General features: G+C 57.7%; 1 protein-coding gene across 9 annotated transcripts; it reads left to right on the plus strand.

The window, feature by feature from the left end:
• GMEB2 (glucocorticoid modulatory element binding protein 2) lies at window positions 1-24,359 on the plus strand. 9 transcript variants are annotated; one of them, XM_037006528.2, is made up of 10 exons: window positions 1-389; window positions 5,563-5,697; window positions 11,977-12,074; window positions 12,648-12,775; window positions 16,316-16,419; window positions 18,378-18,535; window positions 20,545-20,616; window positions 20,845-20,982; window positions 21,225-21,347; window positions 21,761-24,359. In XM_037006528.2, the coding sequence occupies exons 2-10, from the start codon at window positions 5,570-5,572 to the stop codon at window positions 22,453-22,455; spliced, it is 1,644 nt and encodes a 547-aa protein (XP_036862423.1). In that variant the 5' UTR covers window positions 1-389; window positions 5,563-5,569; the 3' UTR covers window positions 22,456-24,359. The 9 variants fall into 9 exon arrangements, with proteins under 9 accessions (XP_036862423.1, XP_036862425.1, XP_017510842.1 ...); XM_037006530.2 differs by having other exon boundaries at window positions 21,803-24,359; XM_017655353.3 differs by lacking the exon at window positions 1-389 and adding an exon at window positions 576-1,113.
• The last annotated feature ends 120 nt before the right edge of the window (window positions 24,360-24,479 follow it).

The raw sequence follows: 24,479 nt of genomic DNA on the forward strand, positions 1-24,479 counted from the left end.
CCCTACGCACCCTTCCCGGCTCGGACCGCCAGCTCCTACCCGCGGAGGGGGAAGCTATGGAGGTGGGGCGCTGCAGGCGTTTCCCGGGAGTCGCCGCCGCGCCCCCTACGCCCGGGCACACGCGCCGTACCCCGCCGGGCCTTATTTCTCAGCACCGCCCGTCTTCCCGACGAGCGCCAAATAAGTCTCCGGGCCCCGCCCTACCCTGCGTGCGCGGCCCCGCCGCCTGCGTCACTAGGAAGCGCGCGCCCGGGCCGCCGCCGCCGCCGCCGCCGCCGAATCTTCAACAAGGAGCGGAGCCCGCGGCCGCCGCCTCCGCCGCCGCCGCCCGCCCGCCGCCAGCTCCGCCGCCCGCCTGCCGGCGCCCGCGCAGGCCCGGCCAGGCCCAGGTAAGCGCCCGCGGCCCCCCCGCGGCGGGCCTCTAGCTCCGCCGCGCGCCGCCGTCCAGTCAGGGGTCCCTGCGGAGCGTCAGGACGTTACGGCGGGGGGAGGGGAGCGGGGGAGGGGCGGCGGCGCGCGGCGGGCGTCACGGGCGTCGCCGGCGTCACGGGCCCGCGTCAGGCGGCGTCCGCGGCGTTGTCGCCTCCATCTTGGTGGAAGGCGACGGCGGCGGCCTCGGGCGGCCGTGGGCGTGAGCAAGGCGGGGTCGCGCTGGCCCAGTCGAGTCCGTGCCAGGGCGCCCCCAGGCCGCGCCCGTGGGGCCTTCCCCGGCGCCGGGGGCCCGGCCCGGCCGTGCTGCCCGCCCCGCCGCGCGCCCGAGCCCGTTGTGCCCGCGGCCCTGCCCGTGTGGCTGCCGGGGCCGCGGTGGCGCGGAGCAGGACCGAATCAGTACTGCCAGGAATGACTTGGGACACCCTCGGTTAACTTTATAGTTCGTCTGCGTGATTGACGTTTCCATTGAACCGAAGCTCCAAGTTCCCTGCTAGGACTTCAAATATAAGTTCGGTGGTTGTTGTTTTACGTACAAAAATGCAGGCCGTAACTAGTGGATGCAGCCTGCTGAGTTTGGAGATAAGTCACACTGGCAGCCGTCGCCACCACCTGCCCCGGAAACCCATCCGCCGCCTCCGGAAGTTTCTTCCTACCCTCATTATTACTATTATTCAGTGATAAGTACGTTTAAAATAAGATTACCTTCCTAGAAAACGTTTGAGTGTACGATACAGTATTGTTAACCATAGGCACTGCTGTACTGTGGGTCTCCAGGATACAGTTCATCTGGTACAACCAAAACTTCTATTTTTTTACTATTATCTCCTGGTTTCTCCTCCCTGCCTCCTCTGGGAGGAGAAAACCACTATGCCACTCCGCTCCTCTAACTGTCTAGATGCTTCATATAAGTGGTATTTGTTGCGGCAAATGGCAGAATTTCCGTCTTTTTTAAGGCTAAACTAATTCCATTGTGTGATTAAATATGCCACATTTTTGTCCATTCATCTGTCTGTGGACACTTAGGCCGTTGCTGTATCTTGCCTGCTGTGAGTAACACCACAGCGAATGTGGGAGTGCAGAGATCTCTTGGAGATCCTGACTGCATTTCCTTTGGATAAATACCCGGAAGGAGAATTGCTGGGTCCTATGGCATTTCTATTTTTAGTTTTTTGAGGAACCTCCACAGTTTTCCACAGTGGCTGCACCGGTTTACAGTCCCGCCCACAGTGCACAGCGCTGCAACAGTGCATGGCAGTCTTAAGGAAAAATCAAATGGATTAAATCAAACCCAAATATAACAAGCAGACTGTTCAGAAGTTATTCATCAAGTATAAAAATTTTGGAGACATATTGAAACAGGGAGAATTTGTACATGTACATATAAATGTGTAAGTTATTGTGAATTTAGAACACATAAAACAGTGTTCAAACCTGGGCCTTGAAGTAATAACCCATTTGCCTGAACTGGGAAAGGAAGCTGCTCCAGTGTGTTTGCAGAGCCATAGGACAAGTCCATGTGCAGGGGACTGCACATGTGCGTCCTGACCAGCCTGCCTCGGTGGGATGTGTGCCCGCAGAGCTGGGCATCTGCCCCAGAGGAGGGCACGGCTGCCCAGGCCAGTGTTTCAAGAGAAGCTGGAGGAGTATTTTTTTTAGGTGAGCCATGTAAACTTCGAAAAAACATCCTTTTCTGAAACATCCTGAGGATCAAAGAAATGCTGCCAGTAGGCCATTGTGTGTGACCTGTTTCTAGTGGCGTTTTTATCAGAGGAAAGGATTTATGGTTTTGCAGAAGATGTGTGAGGCTAGAACTGAATGTGACGTGCTGACCACACACTAACATTTTTGTCTCGTTTTTGGACATTTGTACCCGATAATACTATTTTTGAAATGTTTTCTCATATCTAGCTTCAATTAGGGCTCAATTCACACTAGTAAGGAATCCAGGCTTTTGTGGGATCCAAGCTGGGCTTGGATCTCAGCTCTGCCGCATAGGAAGGGGCGAGGAGGATGAGGCAGGGACACAATTACTCGCTGTGTAGGGTTAGTGCTGTGTCTAAACGTAATTGTATCAAGGCCTGTTTTCTGTGCAGTAGCTTTTGTGTGTGTGGTTCTGAGAACTTAATACAGTTGCCATTGGAGGGCAAGAACTCAGTCTCGTGTGTTGGCATTTGGGTGTGGACAGCTGCCTGTAGGACGGCTTCTGCATTTCTGCAGTTTTTGGTTGAAGCCTGACTTCATGGCGCCTGTGGTGCTCACCCAGTGGAAGTAGAGGTACTGGGTAAGACACTAACCCCTGAGAAATCAGCACCAAAGGCCCGCAGCATTTTAAGTGCAACTTTACAGTGGATTTTCATTCACATTTGTTTAAAGCTCTTTGTTTCAAAGCCTGAGTCTAAAACACGAAGGTTGTATTTTAGACATGTGCAGTAAGTCTGTCAAGGTAAGTGGATCCATTACTTCTGCTGGCCTGGCAAAGCAGCTGAAGACATAGCACAGGTGGGCCCAGTTTCTGCCATTATCAATACTGCTCAGCAGCTTGGCACCTTCTTGACCAAGGATGAACCCACGTGGGCATGTCAGAACCGCCTGGTCCACAGTTTGCCCTAGGGCTCTCCCTCGGTGTTGCACATTCTATTGGTGTTGCACATCTGTGACAGATGTGTCATGACATATAGTGCCATGCAGAGGAGTCACGGTCCAGGAATCTCTGGGTTACCCCTGCTTGCCCTTCCCACACCACCTGCTGGCAGCCGCTGCTCCTTGCCCTATCTCCGTGCTGTCGCCTTTTGGGACCAGCTTCTTGCGCTGATGAGGGTGCATTTAAGCTTGCTACTTCTTTTCTTTTTCTCTTTGAATAATATTCCATTATGGAATTAAGCCATTTGTTTCACTTCTTGAAGGATCTAATTTTTCAGTCTCCCGGGGCAGAATCTGCCGCTTTGGTATAGAAGCAGTACTGCCATCCCCTCTGAAGGTACTGGGGTTACGTGCCTGCATACATTGAAAACCCCCCCAGACGCTGTCAGGGTGTTCGCTTTCAGCTGTCATACAAGTTTAAAGAACTTCAGAGAAAAGCGGTTTATTATATTTACCCAGATGGGTGCCATTTCAGCTGTTCTGCCCTCCTTCCTGAAGCCAAGGCTTCCCCCCACTGTCCTTTCCCTTCTGCTGAAGAGTCGGCTAGCATTTCTTCTGGAGCAGAAACCAACTCTGCCTCTGGCCAACTCTCACTTTCCTTTATCTGAAAAGCTCTTTTTTTGCTGTCATTCCTACAGGGACTCTTGCCGTTGAGGAGCCCTGGCTGATAGCACGTTTTGTCCAGCGCATTACAGCACATTATCCCTGCCTTTTAGCCCTGTGGTTTCTGATGAGGACTCCCAAGTCCTTTTAATTGTTCTCAAATCGAGAATGCGTGCTTTTTTATCTGGCTGCTTTTGAGATATTCTTGCTTTGGTTTTCAGCAATTTGATTATGGTCTGGGCATGGATTTCTTTGAATTTATCCTGTTTGAGGTTTGCTGAGCTGCTTGAATGAGTTTATAGCTTTTACTAAATTTGGCAATGTTCAGCTATGATTTTCAAAAAACTTTTTTCAGCTCCACACTCCCTTCCCTTTTCCTTCTGGGCCCAGAGATGCCGATGTCCAGCTTCCTGAGGTCCTGCACTCCCAGAGGCTGTGTTCGTTTCGTTTCCCGTCTTCTCCCTGATGTTCAGATTGGATCATTTCTATTGATCTATCCTTATTTTTATTATTCCATTTCCTATCTCCCTCATCTCCATTCTGATACTGAGCCCATCAGTGAATTTTTCATTTCTGTAATTATATTTTTAATTCTAAAATTTCCACTTGGCTGTAACTTCCCCAGTACCGAGATTTTCTGTCTTTCCGCTTGTTTCAAGTATGTGTGGCTGCACTCCTGGGCATGTTAGAATAGCTGCTTTCAAGTCACTGCTATGCCTAGTGCTCAGCTCAGAGGGGGCTTCTGATGATTTTCTCTCTTGAGGATTGGTCAGACTGTCCTGATTCTTTGTATGTCAAACATTTTGGATTGTAATCTGCATACTGTGACTGTTAATGTTGTGAGACTCTGGGTCTTATTCAATCTCAGGGAGAAGGGGGGTGTTTCTGCCACAGGAGGAAGCACCCTGGCCAGACGCGAGCTGCAGATCTGAGCCGCCTGTGGCCAGGGCCTCGCTTGGGGTCAGTCTCCGGAGCCTTGCAGTGCCGTGTGCATCTGTCCCCTAGGTCAGCTCTCAACACCTCTGGCTTGCCATTTAGGTGAGGCCCCAGTGGCAGATGTGGGGTGACCCTCGCACACACACACTGCATGTGCCCCCACCTCTCCTCCCTCCTCTCCAAGCCTCCCCCCACCTCCTGGATCTCCAGGGCCCCCCTCTTCATCCTCTGGCTAGAAACCCTGGGCTTCCATGTGTCCCCTGTGCTGTAACACCTCCGCGCAGGGTCTTCCCTGGGCCACGTTTCAAAGGGCGGAGGGCAGGAGAGCAGCAGGCTCCTCACAGCCTTAGGCTCAGCCGGCCTCGACTCCCTCTGAGCCTTAGGGGCCTCCAGGCCACTGCCATTCCAGTGTAGCAGGGACTGGGGCGCCAGAGGGCAGAGCCAGTGAAGAAAAACATAGCGATAAAAGGACATTTCCCTTCTTTCTGTCCTGTGGGGTTTTCCCTTCTGTTTCCTCAGACCAGAGACAGGACTTGCCTCTGAGTGGGATGGGACTGCCTCTGAGTTCAGGCCAGGGGACACAGAGGGATGTGGCAACAGGAGACTCACCTCGGGGTCTACCCGCACCCTGGTCTTCTTCCCCGTCCCTGTGGGGTGACCCCAGCTTTTAGGCCCAGGTGCAGCACGCGGCACGTGCCGCTCGGAGTTTAGCCTGTCCGGTGGCATATCGTGGGAGAGGCACTTACCCCATCCTCGCTAGAACCATGGCCCTGGAACAACTCTGCTCTTGTCATTTCAGTCAAAACATAGTGGGCTGGGACTGCACATGGCTGTTTGGAGACCCTTAGGAGGTGCCCCTGCAGACATGGAGGCCCTGAGACCTGCTTGATGTGTCCTCCAGGACCTGGGGCCCTGGCAGAGTGACATTCTCGGTCCTGGTATCCCCTGCAGCTGAGCCATGGCGACCCCGGAAGTGAGTGTCCACATGGAGGAGGTGGTGGTGGTGACAACGCCTGACACGGCAGTGGACGGCAGTGGCGTGGAGGAGGTGAAGACTGTGCTGGTGACGACCGACTTGGCTCACGGGTGAGGACGGGCCTCTGTCCTTTGAGGGCTGCAGGCTCAGGCGTGTGGCCTGGGCATAGCATGAGGGGCCTTTGGTGTTTCCTTGTGGTTATTCTAAGATGGGCCCCAGTGTCCTGGCAGCTGAGAGGGTGAAGGAAGTGGAAACGTTGGGCAGCCAGGGCAGAAGGTGCTTCATCTTTGCCTCTCCTCGTGCCTCTTGCCCACAGGGACCTGGGCCGGGCGGGTGTTCCTGTCCATGTTGTCACTGCTGTGTCTCGTGTGTGGCACGTTCAGACTGGCCTCAGCACTGCCACGGGGTGGGCATTTCCCGTGCACCCTGGCAGAACTCCTACGGGGAAGGCCCAGCCCCAGGCCGATCAATGCACAGCAGACACTGGAGCACTCCCTGCTGCACAGGCTACTTGCAGCTCCTTGGGGTGGGACCCCTGCCCAGTTCCCACTGCTTTGGAGCCTTAATGTCGGGACCGGCCGCCTGCTGGTGGATAAAGGGTTGGCCCTTGGTTGGCTTATGCACCTCTCATCTGCCTCATTGACGGCACGTGGCCGGTGGAGACTCAGGACCTCTCGATTGGCTTTTCCCTCCAAGTCCTTGTGATTCTGTCAGGATCTATGTGTCCGTTTGCGTGCTGTGGGCACAGCAGTGCCAGATGGCACCCGAATCTCCTGCCTGTGTGCTCTGCAGTGACCTCCCCTCCCTGCCTTGGATCCGGGACCGCGGACATGAGTGCATGTGGCTGGGGTGCCCAGCTCTCTCAGCCCGCTCCGTGGGGCGTGCAAGCACCTGGCCCACCCTGCTCTCACGGAGGCGCTCTGGTCCCTGTCTGGCTGGCGCTCTTGCGCCCCCTTGTGACCCAGCCTTGGTGGGAAGGAGCTAACGGATCCAGACCCACACTGGCACCTTCCCAGCTGAGGTCCCCGACCCGTGGCTGCAGCTACAGGGCGGTGTGAGTGAGCTCCTTCAACAGGGAGCTGCCCGTGTCAGTGTCTCTAGCTCTGTCCTGGGGCCGGTCAGCTCCCTGGGGAACACAAACCTTAATCAGCTTTGGCTGCCATGACAAACTAACCACAGACAGGGTGGCTCATGCTGGAGAACGAACCTCCAGAGTCCTGGGGGCCGAGGAATCCAAGACCAAAGTCCGGCCGGTCTTGGTTCCTCGTGAGGACTCCCTGGTGTGCGCATGGCCACCTTCTTGCTGTGTCCTCCTGTGCACCTTGGGATCTCTCCCCCTCTTCCCGTAAGGTCACACTCCTGTTGGATTAGAGCCCCCCATGTGACCTCACATAATGTTAATAACTCCTGTGCCCAGATGCAGCCACAGATGGGGCACAACTCACCCAGAGCAGCAGTGCCCACCCTGTTGTCCTGGGGAAAGTGTCTCTGCTGTTGGAGGTTTGGGAGCTGGGCTGGGGCTGCGGCCTCGGACCAGGACACCAGCTCCCTTGGGGTGCTCCCCATTCACTGCCTGACCAGGGGCCTGCTTTTTTCCTGGGGGTGTTCTCCTAGGGGGCTGGGGGCAGTGGAGATGGAACTGGTCGCTCCCCAGCTTTTAGCCAATTCTGGCCACATTCCTTTTACTTCTGTTTCCAGGGAGCTAGTGTCCTGGTCTTGAGGTTTGGGGTAGAAATTGGGTTGGTGGCCATTTTGTCCTATATTTAATTTGTCATTTTATTGGGAAGTTTGAAATTCTTGAAAGTTAAAATTACTACCTTATTGCTATAAAGTGTATATGTTAGAACATTAGAAAATACGGATAAGCAAAAGTGAAAGCAGCCATATTCCTCTCCCCCGGAGTCCTACCGCTGACTTTGCCGGCAGAACTTTCCAGGTGTTCTGTTTCTATTTGAGCATGTGAGTGTTTCTTCCTTTAAGCCCCTTTTTTATAATGCACACACAGGGTGTGTACACGAGTGCAGAACACTGAAGTCACGTTTCCAGCCCCCCAGACCGCCCCACGAGACCCAACCTCACTGTGCATCACTCTCTGGTCTGGTTTTGTTGGGTGGGGACCAGTGGTCTCCGCCTTCCTATGCCGACAGTTTTGTCTCTCCTCATACTCAGTTCATGCTCATCACGGGCTCCTTGAGGTCGGCCCTCTCTGCTTTGGGGGCAGGCTACAGTGCCCCGGAGATTCTGGGGAGCCTTTAACTGTCATGGCCTGAAAACCTTCTGAGGTCGGACAGAGGATTGCCCAGCCACACAGCCTTGGTTCGGTCTTGATGATCCTGAGGCCATTTCTTACTTGGAAAGTCTTTTGCCAGGTGGGAAAGTAGAAGTGTAGAATAGTTGACTCCTGTGTTCCTGTAAATCCACCCCGGGACGACTGTCTCCCCTTCCCGCATGTCGGCTGCCCAAAAACGCAGTCGACATTTCGTGGCTCTGCCTGAGACTTTCCTCCGGAGAGCCGCTCGCAGCCCCTTTAGACTTCCCACCGTTTTGGCGTCTGAGGTTTACAGTTTCGCCAGTTCTGTACTGCTTGGCGCAGGCCCTTTCCCAAGCCCACTGCTGCCACTCCTGCCCCTGACTTCCCCACAGACTTTCTGTGCTTTGTCTCAGCATTTTCTGATGGACCCCACTTCCAGGACGGTTTCTGTGTTAGTTATGTTTGGTGAATAACCACCACAAAGCTTAGTGGCTCAAGACATCACGTTTGTGATTTCTTAGGATTTGGTGGGTTGGCCGAGTGGTGGTTCTGGCTCGGCCTGTGCTGCAGGCCCAGCTCGGTGGTCTGGTGCCCTCACTCAAGGGTCCGGGGCACCACGTGGACGGCCAGAGGCTCTGTGCGTGGCGCTCATCCTCCGGGACATGTGCTGGGTATCTTCATGGTGGAAGGTTCCGGCAGTAGGCCTGGGAGCCGCAAGGCCTCCGGGCATGGCCACGTTTGCAGTCATGGAATCGGGACTCTCAAGTGCGGTCCATGTCCCATCACTTATGGGAGGAAAGGAGTGGCTTCCCCTTGGAGAAGGAAACCCCAGGCTGGCAGCCAAGGCGGGTTCACCCTGAAGGACCCAAAGATTTCTCCTTTTTCTGTGGGAAACCGTGCTGTCAGCCCACCAGCTGAAAGCTGAGATTTCCTCTCGATACTTGTTTTAACAAACATGGGTGGGTGGTAGAAGCAGGTTAATTACTTTGTGGACGCTGATTTCTTTTCTGGCTGAATTCTTGGGGGAGGGCTTGGAGTATTGCTCCTTTGTGAAAGCCCACTAGGGCTGCCTCCCACCTGCTGCTCCGCCATGCAGCAGGCAGCGTAGCCACGGCTGGGAGGACAGCAGCACTTTGTAGTCAGCAGTTCCCACAAACATGTTAAGCACATGTTTATGGTGAAGTGGACATTTTCCAAATGAAGTTCTAACTGCAGATGCCAGTTAACTGATGTCTCATGGAGCTGTGGGGATTCCTTCCTGTGTATGTGCAGGGACAGCGGGGGCAGAGCTCTACCCTCACGTCTGCTTCCAGGTGACCCTTTGGTCTTGGCTGGAAATGGTTGCCACATTGGCTTAGGACGTCCCCTCATTTGCTCGTTCTCGGCCTGGGATGGGGACTGTGCCCTGACTTGTCAATGCTGAGCTCTCAAGTCTGGGGTTGATGCTTCCATGTCTCCCACTCCTGACACGCTTCCTCTTGGGGAATGTCCTTGTCTGTGGCATGAAAGGGCACCCTCTCCGGTTTTGTCACTGTCCTCTCCACCTCCCCAGGTTCTGGTTCCAAGGCCGGCTTCCCAGAGCCCGTGTGCCCCGTGCTGTCACTCATTCATGTTCTTCGCACAAGTCACTCCAAGGGGCCCCGAAGGCCAGCTCTCCCTCCTGACCTGGGTGGGTGAGGCCAGGAGCCTTGGAGCTCGGGCAGTGGGGTCGCCGCAGGAGTTGTCATAAGCAGGGGACTGGGGACGGGCTCGCTGGGGCAGCCCCTGGGCACCGCATGCTGCTCTCTGGGACCTCGGGGGGCAGGTGGGATTAGCGTAGAGGCTCTCGGCAAGGGCCTCTGAAGGATACAGGGAGCAGGGCCAGTGGGTAAGGTGCGGTGAAAAGAGCCTCAGGACTAGTGTGCTGAGAGCCCCAGCCAGGCCCTGGGACGCTGACCCAACCCTGAGGGGGCCCTCCAGGCAGGTGCGCTGCAGGGGCTGGGCACTGCCCCATGGTCACCACGGTTGCCACACCTGCTTTTTGCCCCAAGGAGCCTCCTCCCTCTGTGCCTTCGCATTGGCTGCTGCTGCTCCTGCAGCCGTGGCCACCGCTGGTCTGACCACCCTGACCCAGATGCTCCCAGGGCTCCTGTCTTGCAGGCAGGGCACTTGGCCCCTTGGGCCACCTGCTCCCATTTCTGCAGCGGCCTCTGCCCTGGGGCCTCACTTTCTCCCTGTGACTGAGCAGCTGCCCTGGGCTCAGGTGGCCAGACCCCTGTCCCCATGCTCACCTGCCTGGCCTCTCCCCCTCACTCACTCCGTGACCACGGCACCTTTCCCACACTACCAAGCCCCACTGTGACGGCCACACTTGGCCGAGCCCCAGCCTCTCTGAGTGTGGGTACCAGGGTTCCCATGGCTCATAACTGGCAAGCCAGAGTGCAGACCTCTAGTGCCACACAGTGGCAGAAAGTCCCCCAGCCCCATGGAGCCCATATTCTGTCACTTCCTTACAGGGAGTTCAGAGACTGTATACCTGCTCTGTGGTTTGGGGAGCTGGGGCATGGCCACCTTTGGGGCAAGGGCCAAGGGACCTCATGAGACGGCCCTGGAGCTATACCCTGTGGTCTCCCAGCCAGACCCTGTCAGGTGCCCCACAATCACCCTGCAGGCACCTGAACTTATACCCCGCCTGGAGCCTGGGATCTGGGGGTCCCGTCCCCTCCACCGGGATTGCTGTCCTCTTGGCCCTGGGCCCTCTGCTGAGCGCACACCCAGGAGCCTCTCCCAGGCATCCTCACCACTTCCAGCCCCTTCCCACTGCCAAGCATCCTTTCCGCGGTGGGAGTTCAAGTAATGCCAAGACTTCTGGTGCTTTCAGGGCCCAGTCCTACCCCCCAGCAGCACAGCAATGAGGCCCTGCCTCACCTGGTTCACAAAGGCCTCTTGGGGCCCCCTGCACCCTCCTGCCAGCTCCTGACTCTCAGCGGTCCAGGTTCAGCATCCCCAGAGCACCAGGTGGCCTTCCTGGCCCCCCCCCTCACTCCCTGCCCCCCTGGTGGGAGCATGGGCCGCAGGGAGTCAGTGCCCCTCCTCGCCCGAGTGTGCCAGTCCCTGAGGTGGGGCGCTACTGGGGGGGGAGTGGCCACGCTGGGAGGCGTTTGGGCCTCAGGGCATTTGCTAGGGGTGTGAATGGATGCCCTGAGCCAACCCTGAAAGCATGTCTGCTTTTGAGCAAACCTGCTTCTGAATATAGCACCCACACAAGAATGCACAGTACTGTGTGTTCAGTGGTCGGGAAGTGCACACGCCGGGCAGGGAGCCCCCAGCCCTGCCACCCCGGGTTCCAGGGACCACACTGTCTCCCCATTTTCCACAGTCCTGCAGGGCTCTCTGTGAGTATGGGACACGCCACTCCCAGGGCTGCCCCACCTCCCATGGGGTGTGTGGCCAGGAGGGTCCCTGGTTGAGGTATTGTTTGCATCCTTGTGAGTGAGGAAGATGCCAATGACCTCCGGTCCCAGGCGGCCTCCTTCGCCTGTTTCCCTCTGGGCAGCATGCCAACCCGTGAGGCACTTTATGGGATGTCAGGACACATGTTTGCTCTCCTATGCCATACACATTTCCCACCAGTTCTCTCCTTTTTAAAAAAATTAAGTTTTTTTTTTTAAGGCAAATTTATCATCTTTTTTATGCTGTAAGAAAACCTCTCACCATTTTGAAACTATTTTGTGAAATGCCATTTTTTCCTTTTAATGCTTTTATGGCTTTGCTGCAAGTCTTTACATTGGATTTGTCTGCAGTTTGGTGTAAGTTGAGGTTAGGCAGTAGATGATTTTTTTCTTTCTAAAATCTTATGCTTTTGATAGTTTCTATAAACCAAGTGAAATTGTCACAGAAATAGAAAACTCTATTGAAGAAAGAAATGGGGGTTTAGAATTCCTGCCGTGTGCTCATCCCGCTCAGATGCACTCTGTGGTCTCACGTGTGGGTGCTGTCATGGCCCCAAAGGCACAGCCTTTCGGAGGGGCATCTGCTGGGGGCAGCTGTGTAGTGACTGCCAGCACCAGGTGCCCAGCCACACCGCCACCAGGCTTGGGGACGAGGGGGAGGCAAGGCGCCACACCAGGCCTGCTGACGTCCCTCCCTCCTTTCCCAGGGGCGACCTGACAGAAGATAACATGGAGACGGAGAATGCGGCGGCAGCCGCCGCAGCTGCATTTACAGCAACCTCGCAGCTCAAGGAGGCCGTGTTAGGTAGGCAGCCTGCCTTCTCATCGCAGTCCCGCAGGCAGCTCTGGAGGTGGTGTTCCTGAGGGGATGGGCTTCCCGGGGGTCACTCAGGGCACAAGGCCCTTCTGCAGGCTCTTCCCCGAGGGGCCATGGCCATGGAGGCCCAGGCTCGCAGCCCCCGCCTGTGGCTGTGCTCATCATGGCTCAGTGGAGTTTCTGCAGACAGAACACCCTTGTTATTTTTCTGTTGCCTAATATTTAAGGCCTTAGAGCTCCTCAGAACAGAAAAAGTAAGTTTCTCTAGAACTGTTCCAAGTAAAGTTTGACTCTTTCCCTAAGTGGCACCTTGGTGGGACCATAGTTTGATGTAATTACTAATACAGCTGTGGCTACGCTGCTCTTGCAACTTTACCTGGAACACCAGTGGGGACTGATGAGAAGTGTGCCCTGCCTACCAGGGCCTAGCTCAGCCCTCCCGGAGTTCAGTTCCTGGTTTCCTGGTTGGCAGCCATGTCCGTGCCCTTTCAGGAAGTGCTCTGAAGAGGTCGTAACTGATTTTCTGTTTCCCCCCTTTCCCTGTCAACACACCATGAGAAGTGAAGATGGCGGAAGAGGAGGAGAACATGGAGGCTGAAATCGTGTACCCCATTACCTGCGGGGACAGCAGGGCCAACTTGATCTGGAGGAAGTTCGTGTGCCCTGGCATCAATGTGAAGTGTGTTCAGGTGAGGGTCCTGCAGCCCCTGTGCCAGCTGCAGGGGAGGCTTCTCGGTCTGGCAGCTGTGAGGCTAGTGAGAGGAGAGCCCTGCTCCCAGGTGTGAGCTTGGGCAGAAATCCCAGTGTTTGGGAGCGCAGAGAAGGAATAAGCCATCGGGGACGGATAGGGTCACCACCGAGGACACAAGGAAAAGCATCGGGAATGGTGATTCTCTGTGACGAGGGGCACTGTGGGGGGAGGTGGGGGCGGCGGGCCTGGCTGCCCAGCTGTGAGCGGCTTTACCAGGTGGAATGAGACACGTGCTCAGGGAAGCCACCTGTCTTTTTCCAGCAACATGGCAGATTAGGTAACCAGGCTCATCCTGTGGAAACAACCAAAAATGCCAGTGGAGGTATTTTCATAATGCACCTAAGCTGGCAAAAAAGGAGGAAACACTCAGGCCCAGGGCCTGGCTGAGCTGTGGTGGGGATGGTCCCACCTCCAGCCCCACCTGCAGGGCCTTTTGCCAGGTTCTGGCCTCACATTGCACAGGCCAGAGTGCGTGTAGCCCAGCGCTCCCTGGGGGCGATGGGCTTGTCCCCGGGCAGGCCACTGCTCCAGAGGTCCCCACCCTCAGCAACAGGGCGAACCACTGCTGATGTACTCCCAGCCCAGCGCACCCCCAGGACGAGGAAGGCGCCTGCCTCACATCTTAGCCTGAGCAGAAGGCGGAACCCTTTCGTGGGCTCAGCTGTGGCCAGACAAAAACCTTAGACTGGGAGTTTCTTTGCAGGTGGTTACGCAGGAACCCGACAGGAGCAAATGAAAACTCTTTAGGGGGAACTTGTTTTTTTGCAGGTTTCAAGTAGTTTCAAGGAAACTGCCGTGAAAAGAAGTAGCTTACAGTAAAAAAAAACCAAAACAGCACACGGGAAAGCGGTGCTGACGGGGGCACAGACCGCAGGGCAGAGGCCCACAGAGGTTCCCACGGTGACGTTTCAGACACGGAATATGAAACAGTTATGTTTAATTTGTTTTGAGACATAAAAGAGAGGCTTGAACGTGGCTAAAGCATAAGCAGATTCGGAAAACAAACTAGAAATGAAGATACAATGAACTCGGACGCTCGGGTCAGTTCCGCAGCAGGTCAGACGCAGCTGGAGGGAATGAGTGACCCGGAAGGTGGAAGTAAAGCGCTCAGAGTACAACGCACAGAGACAAAAGGAGGGAAGCAGAGATGAGAGAGCCTAGTGCCCCTGAGTTTGGGAAGGAGGAAAGAGGAAGGGCCTGAAAATTTTCCTGGAGGAGGAGGAAAGCGACCACATCTCAGTAAGGCACGGCTGCCGGCTCAGAGGGCCTTCCTGGCTCCCCCGGGACTGCTTGGCGTCAGAAGAGTCGATGATGGTGTGGAACACACCGAGCGTGACACCGCAGGAGCTGCATTCACTGCGGCATGTATGGTCGTCATGCCCAGTGAATGGGGAGGAGGGGGCGCTTGTATCGGAATGCCAAGTGGTAAGTGTCGAAGCAGCAGGGAGGCCCCCATGCAGCGTGTGTCCTGGGTGAGGGGCAGCAGCTGCAGTGGGGGGCCTGGCACTCGGCCCCTCCACCAAGTGACAGTGTGGACATCATATCCCAACAGGCCCCCTTCATGTGCCGCCAAATCAAGATGGGCACGAACTCTGGCATTCTTGCCCAAAATGCAGAACCTGACTCTACTCATGAGAAAACATCAGACAAACACAAATTGGAGGCAGTCTACAGAAAAATTGACCTGCATGCTTCAAAAATGAAGTTGTGAAGGCAGGCAGGCTGAGGAGCTGCTTTGCTGGAGGGGATGAGGACACAGCAGGGGGAGCAGCATGCGGTCCGGGCCGGTCCTGCGTGAGGACGGTTACTCTGAAGGCTCTGCGGGGACAGTCTGTGGGACCTGAGTCCTGCCTGTGGGCCTGGTGGTGACGCATGGATGCTGATTTCCTGACCTTGAGCTGTGTAAGAGAACCCCATTCCTAGGAGTGGGCACGAGGTACCTGGGCTGGACGCCTGTAGGTCTGCTGCCGGGAGGAGCCATGTGTGCTCACGTCACAGGTGGCCTGAGCGGGAGGGCACATTAGCATTCTGTGCCATTCTCAGTCATTCCCAAGTTTGAAATAACAGCAGAATAAAAAGCTAGAAGCAGAAAAGGAGCCTCTCTCTAGGTAGCATCATCCTGGAGCCGCAGAATGAGATTCCTTGGCCCCTCAGCCCACCTCCTGGAAGCCCTGCAGAAGCCAGGGGACAGAAGCTCAGAGAGCGTCACTGCACTCAGGGAGGTCGTCTTTGGAAACCAGGAAGTTCTCAGGCAAAACTGTTTGCCAGCAGTGAGTCAGCACAGTGTTCTAGGCATAGAACTTCCCCATAAGTGTTCTAGGCAGAGAGCAAGTGGTTCTGGGCCGGAGTTCTTGGGTGAAGAGTGAGGCATCAGGACTCGGGATGGCCAGCCAGGTGGCAGCTGCCTCGTCTGCCAGTGGTTGGGATGGGTCAGAGTCGTAGCCGGGTATGGCATCAGGTCCCTGGCAGGGATGGCTTCATGTCTGCGGGTGTGGGCGTCCTGTCTGGTGAGCTCCCTGACTCCAGCTGCCAGTGCTCAGGCCAGGCTTCCCGACCAGCTGAGTGAGGGATCGAGGCTCCGTGCACTCAGAGCAAATGTGAGGGTGCCTAAGAGATTAAGAGCATTGCTCCTGGGGTGGCTGTTCCCAGGCCAGTCGTGTGTGCTGTGACCTGGGTCTGATGGAGATGCTGGGCCGAGCCCTCTGCCCTGGGCAGGGTAATCTGAGCGCAGACAGCAGGGCACCAGAAGGAAGCCGCCCAGCCTGGGTCTAGCAGCACGTTCAGGTCACCGTTGGAGCTTTCGTTTCTGCCTCTGTGGAGACCCAGTGACTCATAAATCCGTAGCCGGCCTATTTTCTAAGTAAACAGTTTCGTTTGATCCTTTGGTTCCAGTAATTGCTTGTTTGACAAGATCAAATAGGATGTGTTCACCTACTCAGGCCTTCTGAGCTCCAGCACTGGGCAGAGCCATCGGGTCTCAGAGCCTTACAAGTAGGGTTGGTCCCCTGACCTTGAGGCGGATGTGGGCACCTCAGAGGAAGACAAACATGCTGTGTGCTGCCTGTGAAGGCGGGTGTTGGGGCCGGGACCGAGGGCGCGTCTCGTGGTATCTTTGGTGGCGTCCCATGTGAAGGGGAGAGCGCCTTGCCTTCCTGGGTGATGTGGTCGCCACTGTACCCAGGCCCCAGGCCCCAGGCCTGCGGTGTGTTCTGGCAGGGCAGTGCCAGGCCCCCCATCTGCTGCAGGCAGTGGGAAGTTGGCTCCCAGTCCTGCCGTGCATGAGGGCCATACCTTGTTTTACATGGATTGTTGTCCCTGAATGGGCTGCTGTCGGCTGACTCCCTAATGTGTCCTGGAGCTATGCCCTGCCATCCTGCACCCCCCACCCCCAGGCTGGGCTCTGGACAAGGGACAGGCAGGAGAAGAGGGCGGCGAGAGGCGCCCCCCTGACCCTGCCCTGCTGCGCTTCCCTCCACAGTATGATGAGCATGTGATCAGCCCGAAGGAGTTCGTGCACCTGGCTGGCAAGTCTACCCTGAAGGACTGGAAGAGGGCCATCCGCATGAACGGCATCATGCTCAGGTGGGCACCCGCGGGTGGGATGAGCTGTTGGCAGACGGGTGATGCAGGCGATGGTGTCAGTGCCCCTCCTCGATGGATGCACAGCGGCCACTGTTCTTTCATTTGTCTTTGGGTTTTTGAAGAACCTGTAACCGTTAGGAGAGCCATCCATGTCCCCAGGGGCTGCACTGCCCATAGCCCTGCAAACATGTAGGATTCTTTGCTGCCTCACTTTTTCCCACTGGTTCTTGAGTGAGGGCACCTGTGGCCATTGGACAGTCAAACGGTAGCTGTGTGAGCGGTGTGTGCACGTCAGAAAGGCAGCCAGGGCCACCTCTTGGCCTTGTGCCTTTATCATGGCACCTCTTACTAAAGTGTGCAAAATGCACACGTCCCTGGGGAGGGTGGCCTGCCTCTGCGTGTCCTGTGTGCTCCCTACATGAAAATAAGCTCACCCACTACAGCCCAGGCCGGTGTCCAGGTGGAGAGCCCCCTTCCCTTTAACGTGTGGTGTGTGTCAGTCTGGCCAGTTGTCTGGACTCTGTCCTTCCTGGCATGGCCAGTCTGCCTGGCAAGCTTCCTGTCCAGGCCACACCTGTGTTTGGGGATTGTGTCTGCCTCCTCAAAGCTGGATGGCTCCCTGGCCTTTTGTGCCACGGATGTTCTCGGCGTGCAGACCAGTGGGTTTCCGGGGGTTCCGGGGCCCTCCCCATCATCCTCAGCAGGAGGGATGTGGGCCTTCCGCGAAGCCTGGGGAGGGACTCGGGGCCTTTCAGTGTGTTCTCCCAGGAGTGGCAAGTCTCGTTCTCAAGTCAGGGGAACAGCTCTTCCCTCCTGATGTGGTGAAGGGCACCTCCAGGCGGCCGCTCCTGCCCTCTCTCTTGCCTGTGCTCATACCCACAGGCCCTCTGCCTGTCTGGCCAGAGATGGCACTGTTTCTGATCACATCTCGCATGGCTGGTTTGGGTCACTTTGTGCTAAAGGGGCTGCTTTTCTCTGTGTGTCATTCCTGGGAGAAGCGGCTTTTGTCCCTGGGCATGTGTTTGCCACCACGGAAGTGCGTGCAGCCCCCACTGGGAGCCCCCAACCACAGCCGCGTTCACTGTCCTTGGGAACCACAGTCTGGGCCTGAAAGGCGCTGATGCCCAGGCCCACGGACCACTCAGCTGGGCCCTTTTTGCAGTGCTCCCAACTTCTTTCTAAGCCACAGCCATCAAGCCGGCCCCTGACTTGCTAGAAAGTGTCTTGGTGGAATTGGCTGTGGGGAGGTGGCGGGCAGCTTCACGGGAAGAGCCCGGCTGGGGAGGCGTGCCGACAGATGCCCACCCCGAGGTCAGTGCAACCACTGCCCGAAGGCCGAGCAGTGCAGGGGGCCCTGTGGAGCCGCTGACCCTCGTGGGTTGAGGGAGGCTAATTGAGACTTGCCCAGACTTAAACCTGGCCCTCAGGAAGAGGCCATTCCCAGCAGTCATGCCTTCCTGACGAGACCAAGGGATGGAAGAGACAGCCTCGGGGGCAGCTGGAAGCTGGGGCATGTGTCTGGTTCCCATTAGGCCACACACCATGCAGCTGTCTGCACCTGTGTTGGCCGTGGGTCTGCACCCTGGGGGCCACTGGGCAGCAGAGCATCCTGGAAGGCCCAGCCCCACAGCACCCGACTGGCATCTCCAAGATGCCCACTGGTCAGGGCCCTCATTTCCTGCTCGGGGTATTGGCCACGGCAGTCACACCTCTTGTGAACAGAGCACGCGTGGGCAGCCAAGGCCTCCTGCCTGGTGCAAGTACGCCAGCTGAGAACTCTGGGCCCCCATGGAGCCCACCTCCCACCTCAGGGGTGCAGCCTTCAGACCAGCTGTTTGCAGCTGCTGCCCTGCCCTCGGGACCTGAGTCGTGAGTGGGGAGCGAGGCGCCCCCAGTCCATTCGTGCACATGGGTGGCCTGGGCTTGGCACGCGACTGATGCTCAGTCCCCGTGTGCAGGAAGATCATGGACTCCGGAGAGCTGGACTTCTACCAGCATGACAAGGTTTGCTCCAACACCTGCCGCAGCACCAAGATCGACCTCTCTGGAGCCCGTGTGTCCCTGAGCAGCCCCACGCCGGCCGAGTACATCCCACTCACGCCCGCCACAGCCGACGGTACGTGCTGGGCCTGACACTTTGTTCCTGCTGCTCAGGACCCCACCCGCTGGCTGCTGGTGCCGAGGTGGGCTTGGCGCACGTTCTCTGGCAGCCCAGCTGTCCCCACCCAGGCTCCACTGTCCCCTTGGGGTCCTGCGGTGTCAGCAGCCACTGCCTCCTTCCCATCCAGGGAAGTCTTGCTGAATTTCTGTTTTATCCAAAGGGAAATTCGAACAGTTTTCATTTTTGAGCCATTTTTTATTATAAAATACAATAATGGACACTAGAGAAGCGCATGGTAAAGCCAGCGCCAGGTCCACCACCAGCTCTGGCCGGTTCAGGGAGCGCCTTCGCCACCCTGGGCTGCTCCTCAGGCGGGAGCCCGCACATCCCACAGCCCTTGGCACACGGCAGGTGTGCTGCATCCCTGCCCCTTGGTTGGACTGGCATGTCTGCCGCTCCTCCAGGTTGGCGTCTGTGTCTCTGGCTCATGGAAGGACTGAGCATTCGCTGGAATTCCTCCGGTTCTTTGAGTAGAGGGTCCTTTTGAACCTGAAGTTAGGGTGGAATTGGCCCTGAGTTCCTGACCCACACTGGTGAGAATCTGGTGCATTCCCAAGGATGTCACCTGCATGGTTGCTATGCTGTCACTCCATGGGGACGGGCTGCTGCATGGCCAGGGACCAGCCTCGTCTCTGAGCAGGTGGCTCGGGGGCCATAGTCGCGTCGTTCGCTGCGGGTGTGCCCATGCCCCTGCCCCTGCATACATGGGGCTGCGCAGTGCCAGCAGCTGGCCTCCGTTTGGGGTCCCTCCTAGAAGCCACAGGCTCACTCAAGTCGCCAGCAGTCAGGAGGCTGGCTGTTGTAGGCTCTTCCCTCTTCCCGTGCGTACGGTCTACAGTGATGTGGGCCTGGGTCCTTCAGACTTCTTCCTGGACCGATCCCCAGGCTGGGTCCTGGTCTGGCTTTTTGGATGGCACGAGGTGTGTGGGCAGGGGCTGGGTCACAGCAAAGGCCCTTCCCCTGGGAGACATGCCGAGACACGTGTCCCACTCCATGGCTGGTGGCTTTCCTGACAGCAGGGCTGGTCAGCATTGTGGGGTCAGCCTGAGGCAGCTGTTCCCAGCACCTGTGGGCCAGTGCAGGAGCATTCAGGGTTGGGTTCAGCTCTGGAGCTGTCGTCCAATGTGGTCTGGATGGGTCTGTCGCTTTACTTATACTTACCTGTGTGGTTTCCTCAGCCAGGGTTCTCCAAGAATGTCTGACTTGTCTACTATGTAGTTAGAGATTGGGGGTCACCCAGACTGTGGGAAATCTCTGCTCAGGCCCCAGATTATTCCAGGCATGTGAGATTCCTCACCGTGACATCTTTGGTGGACCTGGGAGAGGCTGGGCAGCGTGACATTGAAAGACTCACACGAAGCTGTTAGCCGGTCGCGGGCTTGTTTTTAAGGCAGGTTCTCTATCAGAAAAAGCCCCAAATGGCCAAATGCCCGTGGTACCCTCTGCTGTGCTCTGTAGGCACAAGGCGGACTCAGCGGCGACAGGATGGCTGGCTGGTCCTGCCTCTGCTGATCTAGGGAATGGAAATGGCGGAGATACTAAGATACACAGTGGAGCACACATACGTCGGAGGTGCGTGGGGAGGGGGTGCCCTGGTGGCCCAGCCCCCAGCAGTCACGACCCCCGGCTCGCACTTGGAAAACACAACAGCCAAAGCAGTGTGCCGACCAGCCAGTCTGGGGTCCGGGTGGGGGAGTGTGGACAGAGGAACTGTGCAATGTTGGGCATCGCTGAGACCGGGTGGCGGGTTCAAGGGGACTCATATTAGTTCTTTCTCCTTTGGACACATTTGAAGATGGGATTAAAAGGTTTGAAAGCAAATTTAAAGTGCAAAGCAAGTGAATCCTTTGCCCTAGTATGTGTGTCAATTTTGTGAAAACTGGTGCGAAGGGAAGATTGGAGCTCGTACCCTGGTGGCCACTGGGGCAGCTTATGGGGCGGCTCATGGGGTGTGTTGGTTGCAGTGAATGGGTCGCCTGCTACCATCACCATAGAAACCTGCGAGGACCCTGGAGACTGGACCACGGCTATCGGAGGTAGGCACTCCCACCTGCCCTCACCCTCCGGGAGACTGGGAAGGCTGGGAGCCTCGTGACCAAAGTGGCAGTGCAGTGGGGCCCCTGGGTGCGGGGCCGCCCAGCCCACCACCTGCAGCTGTTGGGTGTGTAGATGCAGGTGTCCTCCTGTCAGCTCTTTGCTTCTCTGTGTGGTGAGGAGCCCACTCAGGGCTCTTCCTGTCGGACCTCCACCCTCTTCCCTCACAGATGACACGTTTGCCTTCTGGAGAGGCCTCAAGGATGCCGGCCTGCTGGACGAGGTCATACAGGGGTGCCACCAGGGGCTGGCGGACACCATGGCAGGCCTGCAGCGGCGGGCCCAGGACCCCCCACTGCAGCTCCGAGGTGAGAGGTCCTGCTGGCTTGGCATCAGTGTTGGGGGCTGGCTAGCTGCCTCAGGGCTGGCACAGGCTGCCTGCCCCGCAAGGTGGAGCTGAGCCCAGCAGCATCTGCAGCAGGTGGGCGGTTAGCCCTTCTCCCTGTAGCCCTTCTGTGCCGCCGGGCCAGAGCTGCAGGGCAGAGCCAGAGTAGGGCGCGGGCGGGGACAGACCCCAGGGTCCTGCACTCAGTGCTTGCTCGCCCTTCAGACGCCGTGCTCCTCAATAACATCGTGCAGAATTTTGGCATGCTGGATCTGGTGAAGAAGGTGCTGGCCAGCCACAAGTGCCAGATGGACCGCTCCCGTGAGCAATATGCCCGTGACCTGGCAGGTGCGCCCGGGGCGGGACCACGCCACCCTGTGGGAGCATGGCAGGGCGGGGCCACTGTCTGGGAAATCAGGATGGAGCATGTGTGCTGTGCACAGGGAGGTGGGCAGGTGCCACGGTGGTGCCCAGCACATGCCCTGAGCCTGCACGCGTATGTGCAGAGCAGCAGAGCCAGGAGCTCCTCTGCCGCCTGCCTCTCCCAGGTGCCCTCGCTGCCCTTGTGGGCTGTGTGCTGTTTTGACCTACTTTTTATCTTAGTATGTCCCTAGAGCAGCTCTCCATTCAGAACCAGGGATGCCTGGGTCATGCTAAAGAGAGCAGGAAGCTCGGTCCCCAGGACCCTCCCCATCAGCCCCAACACTGACGCCCTGATCCCAGGTGCCCCTTGTTCCCGCCCTCGCTGACCCTGTCCCCAGGTCCCCTGCCCTGCCCTGCGCTGACGCTGTCCCTGCCTGCAGCCCTGGAGCAGCAGTGCGACGAGCATCGCCGGCGGGCCAAGGAGCTGAAGCACAAGTCCCAGCACCTCAGCAATGTGCTCATGACGCTGACCCCCGTTTCCCTGCCGCCCCCCACCAAGCGGCCCCGGCTCGCCAGGGCCACCTCCGGGCCAGCCGCCATCGCCTCACAGGTGCTCACGCAGTCTGCCCAGATCACCCTCGGCCCTGGCGTGCCCCAGCTGACCGGCGTGCCCCTCGGCAAAGTGGTGTCTGCGCTGCCCTCCCCCGTGCTGGGCAAGGGCTCGCCCCAGGCTGCGCCCACCAACTCCCCAGCCTCGCCACTGCTCGGGGGCTACACAGTGCTGGCCTCGCCGGGCACTGCTTTCCCTAGCACGGTGGAGATCCACCCGGACACACCCAGCCTCGCAGTCCTTAGCACAGCTGCTGTGCAGGATGGCAGTGCCGTGGTCAAGGTGGTGAGCCCACTGCAGCTGCTCACACTGCCCAGCCTGGGCCCTGCCCTGCAGAATGTGGCCCAGGTGGCACCTGGGGGCAGCACCATTCTCACAGTGCCCACGGGGGCTGTTGAGAGCACCATGGCAGCCTCAGGGCCCGAGGACCACACAGCCACCATTGAGGTGGCCACAGTGGCGGAAGGCCATGAGCACAAGTAGCCGCTAGCAGAGGGTGAGGCCTCTGCAGGCCCAGGGCTGGCTGCCTCTCTTGAGGTCACGGCCAGGTGGGAGCATGGCACCGGTGCCCAGCGGGTCCTTCAGGGCTGCTGAACCAAAGAGGAAATGCCAAAACAGGAGAGAAAAAGGGACAGAAATGACAGCAGCCGTGAAGCCGGTCCTTGAGTTCTGAGCCTCCTCCCTTTCATTGCTGGGAAATATATTTTTTCATCTGTTGCTTCTTAATACTGTTTACACCTTAGGCCCAATCAGGAGCCAGGTGGGAGAGGCTGAGAGGCCAGGCACAGCGGGTGACGTGCAGATCCGGGGACGCCCAAGGGCGCTCATGTGTGAGGACCTTGGTGGGCCTGAGCCGCTGAGGAGGGACGTTACTAACACATGTCTTGGGAACCCCAAGTGTGGAACCCGTGGATCCTATGGATTCGTTTCTTCCCACAGTTCTCTGTAGGGTTGGTGCAGCTTGTACCCGCTGTCCCGTCTCCAGCGGGCTTCATGGGTGTGGCAGGTCTGCGTGGGCTCAGGTCTGGCGACGCCTGAGTACCTGAGGTTTGGGTGCACATCCTGGGGCCACCCACCTGTGCAGAGAGGCCTGAGGAGCCGGCCTGCCCTCTTACGGGGGACGCGCCTGCCTGGCAGGTGCTCAGTGTGCAAGTCCTTGTATGCGCCCTGGTATTTGTAAGTGAACTGTCCAGTCAGCTTCTAGGAAGAGCTGGATTTATAGCATTTTCAACGTAAATAATGCTGAGTGCCTAGGCTTCCCAAATCTGATCTGGGTTCCAGACTGTTTTGTATGAAGTGACTGTTGGGATGGCCCATGGGTGGTGCGGTGCGGGGCTCTGCTGCCCCAGTCCAGGAGCATGGCCCTCCCAGGGGAGCCCGATGATGGGCTTTGTCCTCCTGGGGTGAATGTGAGCAACAGGATGGGGGCCCAGGAGGGTCCCCACAGGGTAAGTGGAGATGCCTCTTCAGACCTGGGGCTCCAGTCACCCCCATGCTCAACCTTCAGGGGTCCCCTGCTGGGGACACTGGTGCCCAGTGGGCTGGGGCAAGCTAGCCCCCACTGACATGGGAACCAGGGGACCCACGGGAAGGGCTGTCTGAGGGGTCTGAGTCTGGACTCAGGAGGAAGACCAACCAGGTGGCCACCCTGTGGGTCCCCGTGGCCACCCTGGGCCTCGTGCCGGATCCCTGGCCTGTGGAAGACCTTCCTCTGGGCCCACAGTGGGAGGGAGCCACCCACCTCGTGCTTTGAGGGACTAGGTTCTGCCCACCCGCCCTGCCATCAAGTGCCCCGGCCTCTGTGCAGCGGCCCAGCCCACTCGAGCTGTTGTTTTCTGTCTTCTTTCTGTTCATCTGTGTCTGCTGCTGTTGTGGGTCAGCTGTTGAGGTGACGTTTGCGTGTTTGTGTATATACGCCTTGTGTAAGCTTGCCTGCACTGAGTGACGAGGCCTGTTACAGGCCGTGGGGGGTGGGCGCCCCACCAGCTCAGACCGTGTGGAAAACCACGTATAACAGCGCACCTTGCCCTCTGAGTGGGACATTCTCCCTCCCTTCAAAGCGCCGTCCCTGCCCCCAGAGCCGTACAAACGGAAACCACACATGCCCCAGAATTACCCCACCTCCCTCCACCTGGGCTGGGAGGGCCCCGCGCCCCAGCAGGGGAGGGGGTTTGCCATCAAGGAGACCGCAGCCCAAGGGGAGGGACTGTCCTGCGGTGCCCCCCAGGGCGGGAGCTCAGGCTGTCCTGGCCGCCAGGCTTTGGTTCTGGGAAGGCACCACCGGCTCAGAGACAGCCCGGGGAAGCGGGGCATCTGAGTGATACTTTGTATGTGGTTTTGCAAGTATCTGCTTGGTACTTTGATTTAAAATAAAACGTTTTTCATAATCTCTGTCTGCCTCTTTGACGAGCACCTGTGGAGTGCATCACATTCCGCATACACACGCCCGCCAGCCCAGCTGGGCCCACACTCTGACGCCTGCTCTAGAGAAGCTGTGGTCGGTGGCC

This window comes from Manis javanica, chromosome 5 (assembly GCF_040802235.1).
Source record: "Manis javanica isolate MJ-LG chromosome 5, MJ_LKY, whole genome shotgun sequence".
NCBI classification, from domain to species: domain Eukaryota; kingdom Metazoa; phylum Chordata; class Mammalia; order Pholidota; family Manidae; genus Manis; species Manis javanica.

Coding starts and splice junctions, on each gene's coding strand:
- GMEB2 (XM_037006528.2), top strand. CDS start 5,570: ATGGCGACCCCGGAAGTGAGTGTCCACATGGAGGAGGTGGTGGTGGTG. Junction 18,536..20,544: donor CACGCCCGCCACAGCCGACG/GTACGTGCTGGG, acceptor TGTTGGTTGCAG/TGAATGGGTCGCCTGCTACC. Junction 20,983..21,224: donor CCCCCCACTGCAGCTCCGAG/GTGAGAGGTCCT, acceptor CTCGCCCTTCAG/ACGCCGTGCTCCTCAATAAC.